The following is a 19,152-nucleotide window of genomic DNA, read 5'->3' as shown; positions in this document are numbered from 1 at the left end:
AGGGAAGATGAACCCTTTCATGGCACACACCCAGTGACCCATCTCCTCCAGCCATGGCCCCACTCTACATTTACCACCCAGTACATTCCAACTAGGATGAACTGATTAGGTTTCAGCCACCACAATCCAATCATCTAACCTCTGAACATTCCTTCATTAACACAGGAGCTTTGTGGGGACACTTCATATCCAAGCCATAACAGATGAATGGAAGCAAGTATTCTTTAGCTCTTTGGTTTTTCTTTTGAGTTAATACTTCCATGTTTAATGTGACATTTCTCCTTTGTTTGAAGTGATTATTTTAAAAAGTTGCAGTCTGCCTTTTAACAAATCTTCAGAATTCACTGTGGATTTTTTTGTTTTGTTTGTGTTTCCATCTTGCCTTAAACAATTGTCCTCTCCCTCATTCTCTTTAGGAACTAATTTTATGAGTAGCACATTTCTTATACTAATTTGAACTTGAAAAAAACCCAAGGTCAGCAGGGCAAGACCTATATGCAGTGTGCATTCTGAAAAACTGTTATAATTTTCAATATGGGGAACATTTAATGTAAACTATCAAATCTGTAGTCTGGGATCATACCACTCTGAATGTGCCTGATCTCATTTAAACTACAAAATGTTTACCTTATATAATTATGATTTTGAATCTACATTGAACTTCTCAAATGAAGGAGATTGTTTATACATATTGATAGTACACTTTATGGTAATAATTTTATCATTTCCAACAGAGAAATGGCAGATGATATCACACACATTCCTTTGGAATTATGGGCACTTTACATGAAGAGTCAAGAGACAATTTTAAATCTTAGTGTTCTAGTATTCCACAGAGTAGATTTCTCTCTACTTAGTTTGGGACTGTTGTTTTATAGTGAATATTAAAACTCTTATACTGAAAATAATGTGGATTGAAATTTAATAATTGCTTTTTGGCTACTCTCCCCCTTTTCTCAATGTAAAAGTAAGCTTTTGCTATAAACGAAGCAACAAGAAAGAAACTTTTGAAGTTACCACCGTAAGAAGCAACCATGCCTATAGAAGGAGGAAAAACGGATATGGAGAGGATTGGCCTCTTCAGTGAGATGGAATATATTACTGTTGGTGATAAATATGTCTCACCATTTAATCGTAAGCGTATTGGGTACTCTTTATGGGCAAATTAGTGATCATTACCTAAATTTTTAAATTAAACATTTAATTTAACTTAAAAATGATATTTTAATGATCTGTATTTTAAAGTATTGAGCTCTAAAGTTGACTAACTTGTGACATTGCAATAGCTACGAGAGAACTTAATTTATAAGAATGGGAAGCTCATTTTATTGGGCTACCTTGTACTCATTTATTGTCCTCATAGGTGATTTTACTTCTTTCTAAGTGTGCATCTAAGGTTATCCATTATCACTTTCCTGGAAAGTGAAATGCTGTATGAATAGCTGAGGGGATTTTTAGGAAAATCATAATAGAAAGACTTAAAATAAATATATACTTTTAATATCTCATTTAAACATTTGGATGTCCAGTGACTTCTGTGTGACAAAAAAGAATGCACAGATATGTAGCCATTTCAGCAATAATTGTTAAATAAAAAAACAAGATTGGGAACAGTGTATTTATTATGTTAAATATTAAAATAGACTATTCACTCAAACATGTCTGGACATTCTCTGGAAGACAAAATTAATATCACTGCCTGTTCCATTGGAGAGGAACTTCATGGAACAGTACAGGAAGAAAATTTATTGTGGGGCTGTTTATACTATCAAATTTGAAACTATTTGAAAATGTTACCTTTTCAAAATTTAAATTAAAAAATCAGTGATGAAAATTTATATTTCAATAAAATATTAATTTTATTTATATTTATATTTCAACTTGAAATAAGGGTTGTATGCACTTCAACAAGTTCTTCATATTTTGGAAAGACTTCCTAAATTAAGCCCTCTTATGACCAAATTATTAAAGATCTAAATATTTGCAAATGCAGCCTTCAAAAAATTTGTGCTAGTATTTCAATTGTAGAAATGCTACAATTTTTTAATTGACTCATAATAGTTATACATTATGTCAAGATTCATTTTGACATAATTGTAAATGGGTGGACTATAAATTGCTTCAATTCAGTCCCCAGTACTTATCCTTACCCTCCCCTCCTCCATCCCTCTCCCCCTCTTCCCTTTCTTCTACTCTACTCATCTCTTTATGTTTTCAAAAATATTAATGTTTTGTGGATATACATAGTGGTGAAATTCACTGTAGTTTTCATATATTTACATTAAAAAGTTAGGTCATATTCATTCCACTGTTTTCCCCTTATTCTCTCCCTACTCCTCATTCCCATTCTTCATCTCCCCTGATCTTTTATTTTGATGAAATTCCTACCATTTCTTTTCTCTTTCTCTCTCTCCCCCTCCCTCCCTCCTCCTTTTACCCTTATTTTAGAATAGCTTCTTCATATCAGAGACAACATTTGACCTTTGACGTTCTGTGTCTGGCTTATTTCACTTGCATTATAGTCTCCAGTTCCATTCATTTACCAGCAAATGATGTAAATTCATTTTTTTCATGACTGAGTAATACTTTGTTCATCTGTTAAAGGGCTCCTGGGTTGGTTCCATAGTCTAGCTATTATGAATTGTGCTGCTATAAATATTGATGTGAAATGCCACAAAAATCTGTTCAATAGGTAGACATTTGAGTTATTTCTTGTTTTTAATTATTAAGAATGAAACTACTGTGAACATTTTTGTTCATATTTTTTAGAGGACATTAGCTCTCATCGTCTTGAGCATATACCAGCCTTCTCTTCAACCTCCACACATGCTCTTATTGACATTACATACAAGCACACAAACAGTTTCCTAGTATGTAGCCAGAGGAACATTGGGTAAAATAACTATTAAGTCTCTTTCAGTTCCAGAATTCACAGTGTATCACAAGGATCATGTTCAACATTTTAATGGAATCCTCTCAGGTCTTAATGTCAATATAGTCATTAACACAGAGCTTTCAGTTAACATTTTAAACAACATTTATTTTAGAGCTCAAACCCAGAATTGGCACAAATCACATTTGGAAGCTTTTCTGTTTTCTCCATGTTCTTAATTACTAGTCAGCTCAAATTTATAGTATGGCTAATTTATTTTTAAAGGACCCTTTAATGAGGCTGCAAGCAAAAATAGACAGATTCTACCTGGGGGAACCAAAGAAATGTCAAATCTCCAGGCAGGTTATTTTGATCCCCAATTTGCAAGGATTTTTGAAGGCGAAGGCTATGTAAATCTAAATCAAGTGAGAAGACGGCATATGATGGAAGAAGCCAAAAAAAATCTTGCCAAAGCCTTTATCCCGAGTAGTGGAGATAAAAAACCGTAAGTGTTTTGGGAGGTGGGGGAGGGGGAAATTTTAAATATATCTCTTGCATCTTTATCTCTTTCATCTAAAGAAAATGTTTATTTTTCTATAGGACTTACTTATGGAAAATTAATTTTTAAGAAATATTTATTCTTAAGCTTTAGTTGGACACAATATCTTTATTTTAAATTTAGGTGGTGCTGAGGATCGAATCCAGTGCCTCTTGCATGCTAGGCGTGCACTCTACCCCTGAGCCATAACTCCAGCCCAGGAAGATTAATTTTTTAAGTAGGATTTTTTGTATGGTTTATTTTAGGTGGAAACAACTATATTGGATGATTTAGATAATTTAAAATATAATCTCATTATCATAGTAATTTTTTATTATGTCACTATTCTCTATGTATTTAGACAATAAAAGCCATTAAATAATGAAAATAATTTGTTCAAAAACCTTGCAAATGGGGTAAGAATTGCCTTGAGTTGTTCTATTTTTTTGACTATTTTTTTCTGTTGTTAAAAAACTTTTAAAAAGTATAAATAAAAATGTGCATGGGAGAAATGCTCTTTTGAAAAAAAAAATTTATCAAAGATATATTATTTATGGGGCCAGGATTGTGACTCAGTGGTAGAGCGTTCACCTAGCACGGGCGGTACCCGGGTTCGATTCTCAGCACCACATAAAAATAAAGGCATTGTGTTGTGTCCATCTACAAAAAAAAAAATTCACTTTCTCTCTCTCTCTCTCTCTCTCTCTCTCTCTCTCTCTCTCTTTAAAAAAAAGATATATTATTTTAAAATTGCTATGAAGATACACTCATGGAGATTAATAAAATTTTAATTTTGAAAACTTATCAATGTGAAAGCATATTTTTTTCTTACCATGAGATCACATTACCTTACTAAGTAACACCATGTATGTTATACTATGTCTCAATTCAAAATAGATGGTAGGTATGAATTGATAAAACTTAACTTTGTGCTTCATTGCTGTATTTTCTTTTTTCCTTTTACTGATGCTTTATAATTATACATAAGAGTGGAATTTGTTATATTCATATGTGCACAGTATAATTTGATCCGTTTCATTCCCCAGTACCTCCCCTTTCCCTCTCCTCCTTACCCATCTTCTTCTTCTATTCTACTGTTCTCCCTTTTATTGGTTTTTTAATTTGCTGATTTTTCTTGAGAACAGTGAAGCTCTACTTCTTTAACTTAGTCATCCTTCTAATTCTAACAGATAATCTTGTCTTCTCAGCCAAAATTATTGTCTTTATTAAGAGTGGGGGATTTCTTCTTTGCTGTAGTCATTAAGTTTCTTCTTTTTTTAACCTTTTCTCCTTTTCACACTTAGACTTGAATATTATTACTATTTAAAATTACCACTGTTTCGTAGACTTATTCATTTCTCCTTAGATATAAATTTTAAAAAGTGTTATTTTTATTTGTAGACATTTCATTCATTTTTCATGTAATATATATATATATTATTTTTTAAATAAGTTTTTCCTGATTTTCAGTCTTTTTTTCCCACTTGTGATCGACATGAACCCAGGTGGTAATAATTGAGAATTTTGCTACCTTGATACATTAGTTCATAACATGCTTATATTGATTTGCCAGCCAAGAAATAACAATTATATGATAATAGACTAGCTTCTCTTTATTTTAAAGCTTATAAATATGTGAAAAAATCTCTAATTTAGTGACATACAAAAAGTACTTCTTTTTTTTATATCTTTATTTTTATGTGGTGCTGAGGATTGAACCCAGTGCCTCACATGTTCAAGGCAAATGCTCTACCACTAAGCCACAACCCCAGTCTGACAAAAAGTATTTCTAGAAAGAGAAATTGGTAGCATAAGAAGCCCTCATATAGGCATTTATTCAAAACCAAATTATGGAAATCCCCCACTCTTATAGGCATATTTTTATCTTCATGATTATTTTATTAATCTCTCTGCTGGACTTTAAAAATATTTTATTTTTGATTAGCATGTGTTAATTATACATATTAATTTGGTTCAGCATGATATTGCAACACATATATACATCATGTATGAATCAAATCCAGCCTTCCTCTATCCACTCTCCTCCAGATTATAGGCATTTAATAAATTCTGAATGTAGTGACTTACATTGTTGGCATTACATCCCATTCTAGTTAAATTATGCTTTTCATTAATTGTCCTTTTCTCTGCAATATCACTGCTCTACTTCCTTATTGTATTTTAGAATGTATGACATATGTTCATAAGGAAGGATTAATGAAAATAAGTAATATCTCTTAATTGGAACCTTTATTTGTAGGCTGGAGATCATGAGTAATCAATGTTTATGTTTTTCTGATTTTTGAAATTTAAACATGAATGCATAGTGTCATCTTCTTGTAACAATGTTCCATTTTCTGATGATTACAATTTGTTTACTTCAATGATAACTCATTAGCTGTAGTTATCCTTTTGATTGTGCAAAATTTAAAGAAAACATTTGTGAAAATAATAAAGGGCTGAGCAATAAATAGTTGGATTAGCTATTGTGTGCCTAGAAAAAAATCTAACATTAAAATTGAAGAAAAGATTGGTTAATTTTTTTCCTACAGTAATAAGTGTAAACCAAAAAGAAAAAAGAAATTAACACCAAAATTCCATAAGATTCACTTTATTATCAGCAGTGAAACATAGTTTCAAATATGTAGTTTTGAAAGTGTATTTTTAAAGGAGTGGATGATCAAGACATTCACCATTTGTTAGCTAACTTGCATTAAGGTGCCTAGAGATTTATGTAATTTCTGAATGGATGGGGATTATTCTAACTAAAGATTGTGAAATTGTATTTATGGAACATTTGAAATAAATATAAAAATGTTAAATCATATCTTGGAATTTATAACCTTGAAAATGAGGAAAATCAAGTTAAATACTAAAAAACTTGATTTTTTTTTTCTTACTGGAGTTACTCAAGCACCTATTTTCCTCCTTTTTCAATATTTAAAAAAATTATACGAAAATACATGTAACATTAAGTTAGCCATTTTAACCTCTTCCTTTTAAAAAATAACTGTATTTAAGATGTGGACTGGGAAGCTACTATGGAACAATAGGTGGTCCAGTCCCATCCTTCAGTGCACAGGCCAAACCCAGGGAACAATATATGCCACCAGGAAAGAATTTATACACAAACCCAGGAAAGAAAGGAACCGGATATGGGTAAGATATTTTTAATGTTTTCATATCATGTTTTAAAATTTAATAAACTTTCTGAACCCTGAAGTCACCATTACTTATTTCCCTTCCTTAGCTATGCAAATATTACCATAGGTAAACAGTTTTCACACTCTTCTGATTTATATGATGCAGCAAGACAAAATTTTAAGGTAAAATAACCTATTTTTAATCTTTCAACCCTTCTTTTATTTGGTTGACTTTGAGAATTTACTTGTTATCTAATTAAGTTTTGTTCTGTTCTATTTGTATAATTGGGACAATAGCAGACATGTTTATCGATTATAATAATCTTACCTTTTTGATATGAGATTTCCACATCTTCCTGTAGATAGATCCTCCCAGCTCTTGCCAGGATGAATTTTATTTCCTGCTGTAGTGGATCATGTCTGTCTTACATTTCTGTCTCAGCTAGCAGGGAGACATGTTGACTTGGCCTGATCGACGATTATGTTCTGCTTTAAGGGAAGAGTCATATCCTATCTCTTAGCCATATTCCCATCCCACACTAATGTCTTGTGTGTGAGAAAGTAATGGTAATTCTTTTGGGGTGAGTGTATAGGAAGGAGGAGTGATGGGGTGATGGGAGAAAGGGGAGAGTAGAGAATGGATGAATAGCTATAGGAGAGAATGAAAGGATCTGAGAAAACTGCATACTGAATTAAATGGCAGAAGTAAAAACTAAAACATCCTGGCATAATATCTTTTACATTTACTTTACATAATATTTTACATATAACAAAATATTTAGTTATGTGGGGAGCATTTACATATGCTTAAATCTTAACTCTTATAGATTTTAGAACAAGATCATCATAATTTTTTTTTTTTTTTTTGGTACTAGGGATTAACCCATGGGCAATTTGCCATTGAGTTACATTCCCAACTCTTTAAAAAGTTTTAAGAATCTTTAGACAGGGTCTCACTAAGTTGTTTAAGGCCTTGCCAAGTTGCTGAGACTGACCTTGAACTTGCTTGTCTCCACTATTCAAACCACTAAGAATCAAAGGCATGCACCACCTTGCCTGGCATAATTTAAAAGTATCAGGGTAATTTAAAGAAAGCTGGTAGTGAAAAGTCAAGTTAGTTTGTACTTAAAACAGATATGGCCATCTCTTTGTTAGTTTTTTTTTTCAGCATGCAGTCTTCAATAATTTTGCTGTGTTGATTTTAATTGGTGACTGAGAATTAGAATAGTGGCCAATTTTGCAAAGGGGCATGTCCAAATCCAGGGAAAGTTTTTAATTAAGTTGGATAGAACATTTTGTCATTTGAAAATAAGCAGCTCTGTTTGTGTGATGGATTATACAGTTTATATAAAATTGTATGTAAACTACTTTTCATCTGTAGAAATAATAATGCATACATACTACCTAATACTTACAATGTAATTTTATCAGAGCTCAGTAAGTTGTCTTTCATCCTAAGCTTTTCATTTTCAGAATTTATTATACATGTCAGATATTTTGTGTACCTGGATTTCCTAAAGTAATTTCTGAAGGTAATTGGAAGAATGTATTTGTTTTTTCTTTTAGTATTTTAAGAGATTACTCCATTGTGTTTTTGCTTGAATTATTTATGATGAGAAATCTGCTGTTATGCTCATGTATGTTCATTTGTATATACTATGTCTTTTCTGTGGCTACTTAAAAAAAACACGCACATAAGCAATTTGATTATCATGTGCTTTGGGGTTTTCTTTCACACTTCTTTTGCTTGGGGCTTATTAAATTTTTGGATAGTTACTTTAAAAATTAGATTTAATATATTTTCAGCCAATCTTTCTTCAGCTTTTTTTTTTTTTCTAATCCCTATTCTTTTTCCTCTCAGAGATTCGAATTACATGTGTTTTAGGTCTCTTGAAACTGTCCACAGATTACCAATGCCCTATTCACTTTTTAAAAATGTTCTTTGGTGCTCGCTTCAGCAGCACATATACTAAAAATTGGAACGATACAGAGAAGATTAGCATGGCCCCTGCGCAAGGATGACACGCAAATTCGTGAAGCGTTCCATATTTTTTTCACCACTGGACAGATCTTCCAAACAAAAGTTAAATAAGGAAACTATAGAACTCAATAACACAATTAACAACCTAGACTTAATTGACATATATAGACTATACCACCCAACATCAAGTAGCTACACTTTTTTCTCAGCAGCACATGGAACCTTCTCAAAAATAGACCATATACTATGTCACAGGGCAACTCTTAGACAATACAAAGGGGTAGAGATAATACCATGCATCTTATCTGATCATAATGGAATGAAACTGAAAATCAATGATAAAAGAAGAAAGGAAAAATCAAGCATCACCTGGAGAATGAACAATAGGTTGCTGAGTGATCAATGGGTTTTAGAAGACATCAAGGAGGAAATTAAAAAATTCCTAGAGTTAAATGAAAACACAGACACAACATATCGGAATCTATGGGACACATTGAAAGCAGTTCTAAGAGGAAAATTCATTGCTTGGAGTTCATTCCTCAAAAAAAGAAAAAACCAACAAATAAATGATCTCATACTTCATCTCAAAATCCTAGAAAAAGAAGAGCAAAACAACAGCAAAAGAAGTAGAAGGCAAGAAATAATTAAAATCAGAGCTGAAATTAATGAAATTGAAACAAAAGAAACAATTGAAAAAATTGACAAAACTAAAAGCTGGTTCTTTGAAAAAATAAATAAAATTGACAGACCCTTAGCCATGCTAACGAAGAGAAGAAGAGAGAGAACCCAAATTACTAGCATACGGGATGAAAAAGGCAATATCACAACAGACACTTCAGAAATACAGAAGATAATCAGAAATTACTTTGAATCCTTATACTCCAATAAAATAGAAGATAGTGAAGGCATAGATAAATTCCTTGAGTCCTATGATCTGCCCAGATTGAACCAGGAGGATATAGACAACCTAAACAGACCAATAACAATAGAGGAAATAGAAGAAACCATCAAAAGATTACCAACTAAGAAAAGCCCAGGACCGGATGGGTATACAGCAGAGTTTTACAAAACCTTTAAAGAGGAACTAACACCAATACTTTTCAAGCTATTTCAGGAAATAGAAAAAGAGGGAGAACTTCCAAATTCATTCTAAGAGGCCAACATCACCCTGATTCCGAAACCAGACAAAGACACTTCAAAGAAGGAAAACTACAGACCAATATCTCTAATGAACCTTGACGCAAAAATCCTCAATAAAATTCTGGCGAATCGGATTCAAATACATATCAAAAAAATTATACATCATGATCAAGTAGGATTCATCCCTGGGATGCAAGGCTGGTTTAATATATGGAAATCAATAAATGTTATTCACCACATCAATAGACTTAAAAATAAGAACCATATGATCATCTCAATAGATGCAGAAAAAGCATTCGACAAAGTACAGCATCCCTTTATGTTCAAAACGCTAGAAAAATTAGGGATAACAGGATCATACCTCAACATGGTAAAAGCAATCTATGATAAGCCACAGGCCAGCATCATTCTGAATGGAGAAAAATTGAAGGCATTCCCTCTAAGATCTGGTACAAGACAGGGATGCCCTCTCTCACCACTTCTGTTCAACATAGTCCTCGAAACACTGGCCAGAGCAATTAGACAAAAGAAATTAAAGGCATAAAAATAGGAAAAGAAGAACTTAAATTATCACTATTTGCAGATGATATGATTCTATACCTAGCAGACCCAAAAGGGTCTACAAAGAAGCTATTAGAACTAATAAATGAATTCAGCAAAGTGGCAGGATATAAGATCAACACACATAAATCAAAGGCATTCCTGTATATCAGCGACAAATCCTCTGAAACAGAAATGAGGACAACTACTCCATTCACAATATCCCCCCCAAAAATAAAATACTTGGGAATCAACCTAACAAAAGAGGTGAAAGATTTATACAAGGAAAATTACAGAACCCTAAAGAAAGATATAGAAGAAGACCTTAGAAGATGGAAAAACATACCCTGCTCATGGTTAGGCAGAACCAACATCATCAAGATGGCGATATTACCAAAAGTTCTCTATAAGTTTAATGCAATGCCAATCAAAATCCCAGCAGCATTTCTTGTAGAAATAGATAAAAGAATCATGAAATTCATATGGAATAATAAAAGACCCAGAATAGCAAAAACAATGCTAAGCAGGAAGTGTGAATCAGGCAGTATAGGGATACCAGACTTCAAACTATACTACAGAGCAATAGTAACTAAAACAGCATGGTACTAGTACCAAAACAGGCGGGTGGACCAATGGTACAGAATAGAGGACACAGTAACCAACCCACAAAACTACAACTATCTTATATTTGATAAAGGGTCTAAAAGCATGCAATGGAGGAAGGATAGCATCTTCAACAAATGGTGCTGGGAAAACTGGAAATCCATTTGCATCAAAATGAATCTGCATCCCTATCTCTCGCCATGCACAAAAGTTAACTCAAAATGGATCAAGGAGCTTGATATTAAATCAGAGACACGGCATCTGATAGAAGAAAAAGTAGGGTATGATCTACATACTGTGGGATCGGGCTCCAAATTCCTCAATAGGACACCCATAGCGCAAAAGTTAACAACTAGAATCAACAAATGGGACTTACTCAAACTGAAAAGTTTTTTCTCAGCAAAAGAAACAATAAGAGAGATAAACAGGGAGCCTACATCCTGGGAACAAATCTTTACTCCACACACTTCAGATAGAGCCCTAATAACCAGAATATACAAAGAACTCAAAAAATTAGACAATAAGATAACAAATAACCCAATTAATAAATGGGCCAAGGACCTGAACAGACACTTCTCAGAGGAGGACATACAATCAACAAGTACATGAAAAAATGCTCACCATCGCTAGCAGTCAGAGAAATGCAAATCAAAACTACCCTAAGATACCATCTCACCCCAGTAAGATTGGCAGCCATTAGGAAGTCAAACAACAATAAGTGCTGGAGAGGATGCGGGGAAAAGGGCACTCTTGTTCATTGCTGGTGGGACTGCAAATTGGTGCAGCCAATTTGGAAAGCAGTATGGAGATTTCTTGGAAAGCTGGGAATGGAACCACCATTTGACCCAGCTATTCCCCTTCTCGGTCTATTCCCCAAAGACCTAATAAGAGCATGCTACAGGGACACTGCTACATCGATGTTCATAGCAGCACAATTCACGATAGCAAGATTGTGGAATCAGCCTAGATGCCCTTCAATAGATGAATGGATAAAAAAAATGTGGCATTTATACACAATGGAGTATTACTCTGCATTAAGAAATGACAAAATCATAGAATTTGGAGGGAAATGGATGGCATTAGAGCAGATTATGCTAAGTGAAGCTAGTCAATCTTTAAAAAATAAATACCAAATGACCCCTTTGATATAAGGGGAGTAAACAAGGACAGGGTAGGGACGAAAGTTTGAGAAGAAGATTTACATTAAACAGGGATGAGAGTTGGGAGGGAAAGGGAGTGAGAAGGGAAACCGCATGGAAATGGAAGGCGACCCTCAGGGTTATACAAAATGACAAATAAGAGGAAAGGAGGGGCAAGACAAGATAATACAAATCGAAGAAATGATTTACAGTAGAAGGGGTAGAGAGAGAAAAGGGGAGGGGAGGGGAGGGGAGGGGGGATAGTAGAGAATAGGACAGACAGCAGAATGCATCAGACACTAGAAAAGCAATTTGTCAATCAATGGAAGGGTAACTGATGTGATACAGCAATCTGTATACGGGGTAAAATTGGGAGTTCATAACCCACTTGAATCAAACTGTGAAATATGATGTATTAAGAACTATGTAATGTTTTGAACGACCAACAATAAAAAAAAAAAAATAAAGTGATTCGGCATTCCTTCCCTTAAAAAAAAAAAATGTTCTTTGATTTCTTCTCTATAGTTCACTTTGTTTTTTTTTTTTTCTATTTTTTTTTTTTTACTTTTTTTTTTTATTGGTCGTTCATAACATTACATAGTTCTTAATACATCATATTACACGGTTTGATTCAAGTGGATTATGAACTCCCGCTTTTACCCCGTATACAAATTAGCGATTCCACCTAATGGCAGTCCCTAACCTCCCTGCTTGCTAATTAATGGCTTCACTGAGGCGCCATGCCTTCTGTAGCCGCAGGGCAGGCCACGCGAATCAGTTGGCCTGGATCTCCGGGGCCCTGCTGCAGGCTGTTGGGATCCCTGGCACTCTATCACTTTGATTTTTTCTGCTTGCCCCTCCCCCAGCGCTGGCTAGCCAGGTTTTATAGTTCACTTTGTTAGTTTCTATTGCTTATATCTTCAAGATAATTAATATATTCTAAATTTCCAGTCTGCTGTTAATGCTATCCAATGTAGTTTTAAATATCATAATTGTGGTTTTGTGTTGTAGAAGGGTTTTTTAAATTCTTTTTTTTTTATTTTAGAAGTTTGATTTGAATGTTTTTAATATCTTACCTGTCTCAATTTAATTTGGGAGGCATATGGAATATAGTTATAATTAATTACTATTTTAATGCCCTTCCCTGATAATTCTAATATCTGTGTTAGTTCTGAATTTATTTTGAGCAATTGTTTTTTCTTCTCAGGATGGGTCATCTTTTTCCACTTTGCATTACTAGCACTTTTTGATTGGATGTCAAGCATGGGGAATTTTACCTTGTTGAATATTGTATATTTTTGTATTATAAATTTTCTCGAGTTTTGCTCTGGGATGCAGATATATTACTTAAAAACAGTTTGATATTTTCAAGTCTTGCTTTTAAGATTTGTTAGATGGGGACTGGAGCAGTGCTCAATCTAGGGGTAATTATTATCCACTGTTGAGGCAAGGTCTTTTGATGTACTCTATCCCAGTGCTCTGTGAATTGTAAAGTTTTTTTTTTTAATAACTAGTGGGAAACAGTACTTTGTGAGAACCACACACTTTTATCTCTAATTCTTCCAGGTGGTCTTTTTCTCGTATATGCTTAGCACAGTACTCAACTGACTATTCTAGGTCAGAAGATGGTAAAACAAATACAATATTCTCATAAAAAGTGATCATACTCTAATAAGTAAAAAGGTGTTCATTAAAACATTGCCTTATAACATCATGCTCAGAATCACTTAGGTTACCTGTTAAAATTGCAGATTAGTGGGGCCATACAACAGACTTATGTAACAGAAATCTTCAAAGGAAGAGCTCGGTAATTTCTAACTTAAATATATTACCAAGTGATTCCCATGAAAGCTAAACTTTCAGAAACACTACTCCAAAGAATATATGGAATAGTTAAATTGTCAGTACTACTGTTGAGATATGGAAGAGGGGGGGGGCAGATTATCAAAAACTGGTAGACTGGAGAAAGGAAGAGGACACACAAGAGGAGGAGTGAAAAAATTCTTAAAGAAATATAGTGAGGTTCCTGGTAGTGACAATTAGTCTTCTCTCATATGACAATTTTAGATATTATTCAAATGTTTTCAGTTTAGATAGTTGACTGATGAAATATCAGATTTCATATTTGTAAAAAGTGAAAAAAATAAATATTCACTTCATAGTTGTCTTTTAAAATTTTTATATCACAGCACGATTTGTTTGACACTTTATTAAAAGCTAGCCATTTTTATAACTTGGTATTGTCCCATAGAAAAGATTGCATCATAAGAGGAAAAAATAAATCCTCTGATTTGTTTGAATACTAGGTAGCTAAAGATATTGTAACACAAAAATATTATATTCTTTAGTCTTAGAAGTAAAAGCTGACATTTATTGAGGGCCTACAATGTGCCAGCTGCTTTATTTATTTTATTAAAATTTTTCTTTGGTATTGGGAATGAACACAGGGGTGCCTAACCACTGAGCTATAGCCCTGATCCTTTAACTTCTGTATTTTGAGAACAGGGTCTCATTAAGTTGCTTAAAGCCTGGTTAAGTTGATGAGGCTGACCTTGAACTTGTGATCCTCCTACCTCAGCATACACCCAGCAGTATACACTAAAGAATCTACATATTTATGTTAAAATTTAAGAGGAGATTTGTCTTCACATTATTTCCAACTTGCATAGTATATGCTATGTAATTTCAAATTCTTTAATTTACAGAAAGAAAATGAAGAGCACCATCGGTTACTGAAGGGGGCACCTTTCAAGTTAAATCTTTACCCAAGGGACTATTTTGACACTAATCCTTATTTTACTGAAAAACCTTTACCTCCAATTAAAAAAGAAGAGAAGAAAGAATCACTTTTCAGTCCTTTTAAGCCCTCTTCTCCTGGTAAAAAGGTAAGTTAAAAGTTTCAGAATGAAAAAAAAAAGCATTATAAATAGCCTCTTGCTGTAAATTGTTTTATTACTCATCAATACAATAAGCTTTTCTTTCTATGGATGCCAAGAATCATGAAAGCCTAATTTTCCAAAATTATATAAAAACATGGCTAAGGTATGTAATGAAGATCTTGTAATAAAGTAGTTACTAATCATTTCAAATATATTTGGACTTACAGTGAGTTTTCCAAGTAGCTCTCAAGACCTTAGACCTGGGTTTTTTCAAAACCATAAAATTTCCAAGTCATCTTTTTAGTTTTTAAAATGGTGATTAAAATGAACTACCTCCCTACTATAGATATTTATAATCAGTGAGAGTAAAAATTTTAAAATGCTCTGACAAACTATAAACCTTAGTTTTCCTTTGTCCTTTTTCCTTCTGTGAATTGCCTGTTCATTTTCTTTTTTTTTAAATTGTTTTTTAGTTATACATGACAATAGAATGTGTTTTTACATAAATCCTTCCCATTTTGGGGGTTGTACATGATGTTGCCTGTTCATTTGCCTGTGAACTTTCTGTAAGGGTGTTTGTGCTTTCCTTATTGACTCAAGATCTTTTCATACAGTAAGGATATATCCTTTTTTCATTTGTGGTGAAAGTAATTTTTCTACTTTTCTATCTTTTGACTTTGGTTATGTTATCTTGTGCTATTTAGAAATTGAATAAATTTATCAATCCTTTCTGGTGAAGTTTTATGTCATTTTCAGAATGGATTTGTTTTTTTACCATTGGTATTAGAATAATGTGCCTTATTTTTTTTCTGCTAGCCTTATCAGATTCAATTTTATCAGATGTATGTTGAATTTTATCAAATGGTATAATATTACGTCATTTTTTCCCTTTTTTACTAGTTATAAGGTGAATAATATATATATTATAAATATATTTCTGTAATGAATCTGATTTGGTGACATATTAATCTTTAAACATAGTACTATATTTAATTTGCCTTTATTTTATGAAATGCCAACATTTGTGTGTGTGTATGTGTGTGTGTGTATATGTGGTGCTCTGTATCGAACCCAGAGCCTGGTCCATGCTAGGCAAGTGCTCAGTCTGCACTGTGTGTGTGCGAGTGCCTTGTTTATTTTGGTATAAGTAGATGCTAGCATCTTAAAATACTTGGGGATATTTCCTTCCTTTACATCATGTTCTGTAACAGTTTAAATATTACCATCAATTTCCATTCCTCAGAGACTTGAAAGAATTCACAGGGGAAGTACAGAGGTTGCTCTTTGTCAGCTTTCTCAGTTCTTACATTGTATCTGTTTTCTATATGGTTTCTATCTCTTCTTGGTCAATTCTGATCATTTATACTTTCTTAAAAAATCATTTAAATCAAGTTTTCAAATTTAAAAATTTACTATATTACTATATGAAAAGTTTACATTACTATATGAAAAGATCTTTAAAAAACTATTTAAGTCAAAATTTCAAATTTCAAATCAAGTTTCAAATTAATACAGAAGTTTACAAAATATTATTTTATATATTTTGATATTCCTCATAGGCATGGATTTACCCTATTTTTAAATTCTTATTTCTAATATTGCTTCATATGTTTAGTTCATTCTTTAAAGAACCATTTGGTAGGTTTAATTACCATATATATTTTCCTATTTATAATTTATTCATTTAAATTTTTAAAGATTTATTTTCAAGTTAATTTATTTTATTTTCCTTAAGTTTTATTATTATTATTCAAAATAATCTATGTAATCTCAGTCTGGAAAACTTGCAAAACTATAAGCATGTCTTTCAAATCAATTAAATTTTCATGTGTATTTTGGCTTAATTAAATGGATTATTATAACTAGAATTTTCTTAATGACTATGTAATATATAGGTAAAAATCCTGTCAAATCCATTTAAAAAGTGAAAGCAAATATTTGTCTGTTGTATAGGTAGAATAGCACTTTGTCTTACTCTAGACTACAAGAAAAGTATAAAGTGGATTACATTTTCCTCTCACCTTCTATTTCTATGTGTTGTTCATTTTTTGAGGGAGCTGTCTACTGTCTGCCTGCTGGTTAGCACACACATGTTAATTCCAGACTTCCTATTCCCTTCTCTATCAAAATATATGCTGGGTCTCATTTCCTCAGTAATAGACTCACCCTAACGAGGCAATAGCTTGATGAAACTCTCACTAGCATTAATGCTTGGTAACATCTGAGAATAGTACCTTACTATAATTTTTTTGTTTTGTTTTTATGGAGAAATTTTGGAATATAATGTTCTAGCCTTATAGAATCGGTGGTAGCGAGACTTTTTACTGGTATTTGAATTAAACAAAAAGATAACTTCTTTAAATGTAAAACTAACTTCATAGATTACAAAAGTATCTATTAACTTATTCACAACCTAATTTATAAAAAGTATTTCATAAAATCACATTAAATGGGCTCATTTTTATTTGTAGCCTGGTGGAATGAAAGCAGGAACATTTGAATCTTACCCATCACATTCTACTGATCCTTATATGCTTAAACCAGGAAAGGAGGTTTCCAAAAAAGATGATAAGGTTTTTCATCCTCCAAGTGGACCAAAAAGCAGACCAGTTGAAAGTATAATGAGTTTGAATGTCAAAAGGTAGGAATATCTTATATTTAGCCTAAGAGTCAAAAAATATTTTCAAATTTTAGACTTCAAAATATTTATGTATACACTTTTAAAAATTAAAATTTGAGTGACTTTAGAAATCTAAGCACCTTCAATATACCTGTCTTCCCTTGTAAAAAACACTTTATCTCTAGTTATTTATAACTACTTGGTATTTGTACTTTAACAGTATACACTATCATTGGCTATTTCTTAAAGGGAATTTCTCAGCATTTGTGAGGAATTGTTTTTTCTTTTTCTTTTTTGAGACAGGGTCTCATTAAGTTTCTTAGAGCCTTACTAAACTGCTGAGGCTACCCTTGAATATGTGATCCTCCTGCCTCAGCTTTCTGAGTGGCTGGGATTACTGGCATGTGCCACCATGCCCTGCTAATTGTGAGGAATCCTAATGAGGCTTAAGAGTTCTGCCCCTAGCTTTGAAATAACCTTCTCTGCAAACAGGAAATATTCTGGTTGATTAAAAATGCATATATAATACTTATGTACTTATAATACTTATATTTGTCTGTTTAGTAGCTTTGACTTTGTTGAAATCTGATTTTACATTATTACAAATATCCCACATCTAGTTTTAGCTTCTTTTCCCCTAATTTTAAAATGAATAAACCTTTGGACAATAGGAGTTAAAATTTGTTACATAATTGTTTCTCCTGTTAAATTATGTTTTCTAAATTTATCTGACTTTAATAAAAGATAAGTTTTCTAAGTTTGTGAGAGAAATTTTGTTTCTGGATCATTAATATGTCATCAAACATATTAGTGTAAATTTTTAATGTAAAAATTTTATAGAAAATGTGGATATATTATCTGCATCTATAAAATTAAATGTGCCTTTATTTTTCAATTTTAGGGCACTCAATATGAAGAACTACAAGACTGCTTCATTACAGTCCTATTAGCAACTGCAAGACACGTAACTTTCTAAATCCTTCCTACCAGTAACTTGTCATCAAGAGCTAATTATTTGAAAAAATGCAAAACGCAAAGTGTGTTGAACAGATAGCTCGAGCCTTGAAAATAAATTTAACCTCCAACTCCAATATTCTTCCTGATTTTAGTACTACTACTTAATAAATAGTTTTTGTTAATAATTTAACATGCGATTTCTGACTTATGTTTTAGATTTGTGTTCCTAAGCAGAATATAATGCTGAAAAATGTTATAAAAATCTTTAAATGTAGTCTATTACTTGGAATCTTAAAATTTCACAGTTGAGGTCAGGAGCAGAGAAGGCTGGAGGAGTAGACTGTATATCACAAATTCTTAACTTGCTTCTTCTTCTCAGAGTGTTGAAAAACTGTACTGATAGTTATCCAACTGTCATAGCCTACCATTAACACTCTATAAACAAAGAAACATTAGATCCATTTATATTGCACAATTTATATATGTATACATTATAGTGAGACATATGTTTCAACTCATGGTGTCATATCTTTTATTTGTAACTTAGGTAGAACATCTGATTACTTAGCCAATGGCAGCTCCAAGATAAGTTGAGGGGGAGAGGGGGAATGCATGGATTCATTCTTATGATTCGTAAGATGGATTTGTTTTTGGTATTCCTCTAAAGCTGCCTCTCTTAGAGCATCCAGATCACTCCAATGCTTTAGTTCCCAAGTTCTTTCTTCTCCTTAATCTGCCCT

At 32.7% G+C, this 19,152-nt stretch overlaps 1 protein-coding gene and 1 non-coding gene across 3 annotated transcripts; both read left to right on the top strand.

Moving 5' to 3' along the window:
• Positions 1-1,034: 1,034 nt before the first annotated feature.
• Positions 1,035-18,405, top strand: Cfap96 (cilia and flagella associated protein 96). 2 transcript variants are annotated; one of them, XM_026389492.2, is made up of 7 exons: positions 1,035-1,134; positions 3,158-3,377; positions 6,432-6,569; positions 6,661-6,736; positions 14,662-14,841; positions 17,307-17,476; positions 18,357-18,405. In XM_026389492.2, exons 1-7 carry the CDS (start codon positions 1,035-1,037, stop codon positions 18,403-18,405), a joined length of 933 nt encoding a protein of 310 aa, XP_026245277.1. The 2 variants fall into 2 exon arrangements, with proteins under 2 accessions (XP_026245277.1, XP_026245278.1); XM_026389493.2 differs by lacking the exons at positions 3,158-3,377; positions 6,661-6,736 and having other exon boundaries at positions 1,117-1,134.
• LOC144250243 (U6 spliceosomal RNA) lies at positions 8,499-8,606 on the top strand. The gene has a single exon (XR_013342428.1). It is a non-coding gene; the product is annotated as a U6 spliceosomal RNA (small nuclear RNA).
• Positions 18,406-19,152: the final 747 nt, after the last annotated feature.

This window comes from Urocitellus parryii, chromosome 14, assembly GCF_045843805.1.
Source record: "Urocitellus parryii isolate mUroPar1 chromosome 14, mUroPar1.hap1, whole genome shotgun sequence".
In the NCBI taxonomy this organism is placed as follows: Eukaryota; Metazoa; Chordata; class Mammalia; order Rodentia; family Sciuridae; genus Urocitellus; species Urocitellus parryii.
The sequence above is the reverse complement of the archived record's forward strand: the minus strand, read 5'-3'. Positions and strand labels throughout refer to the sequence as shown.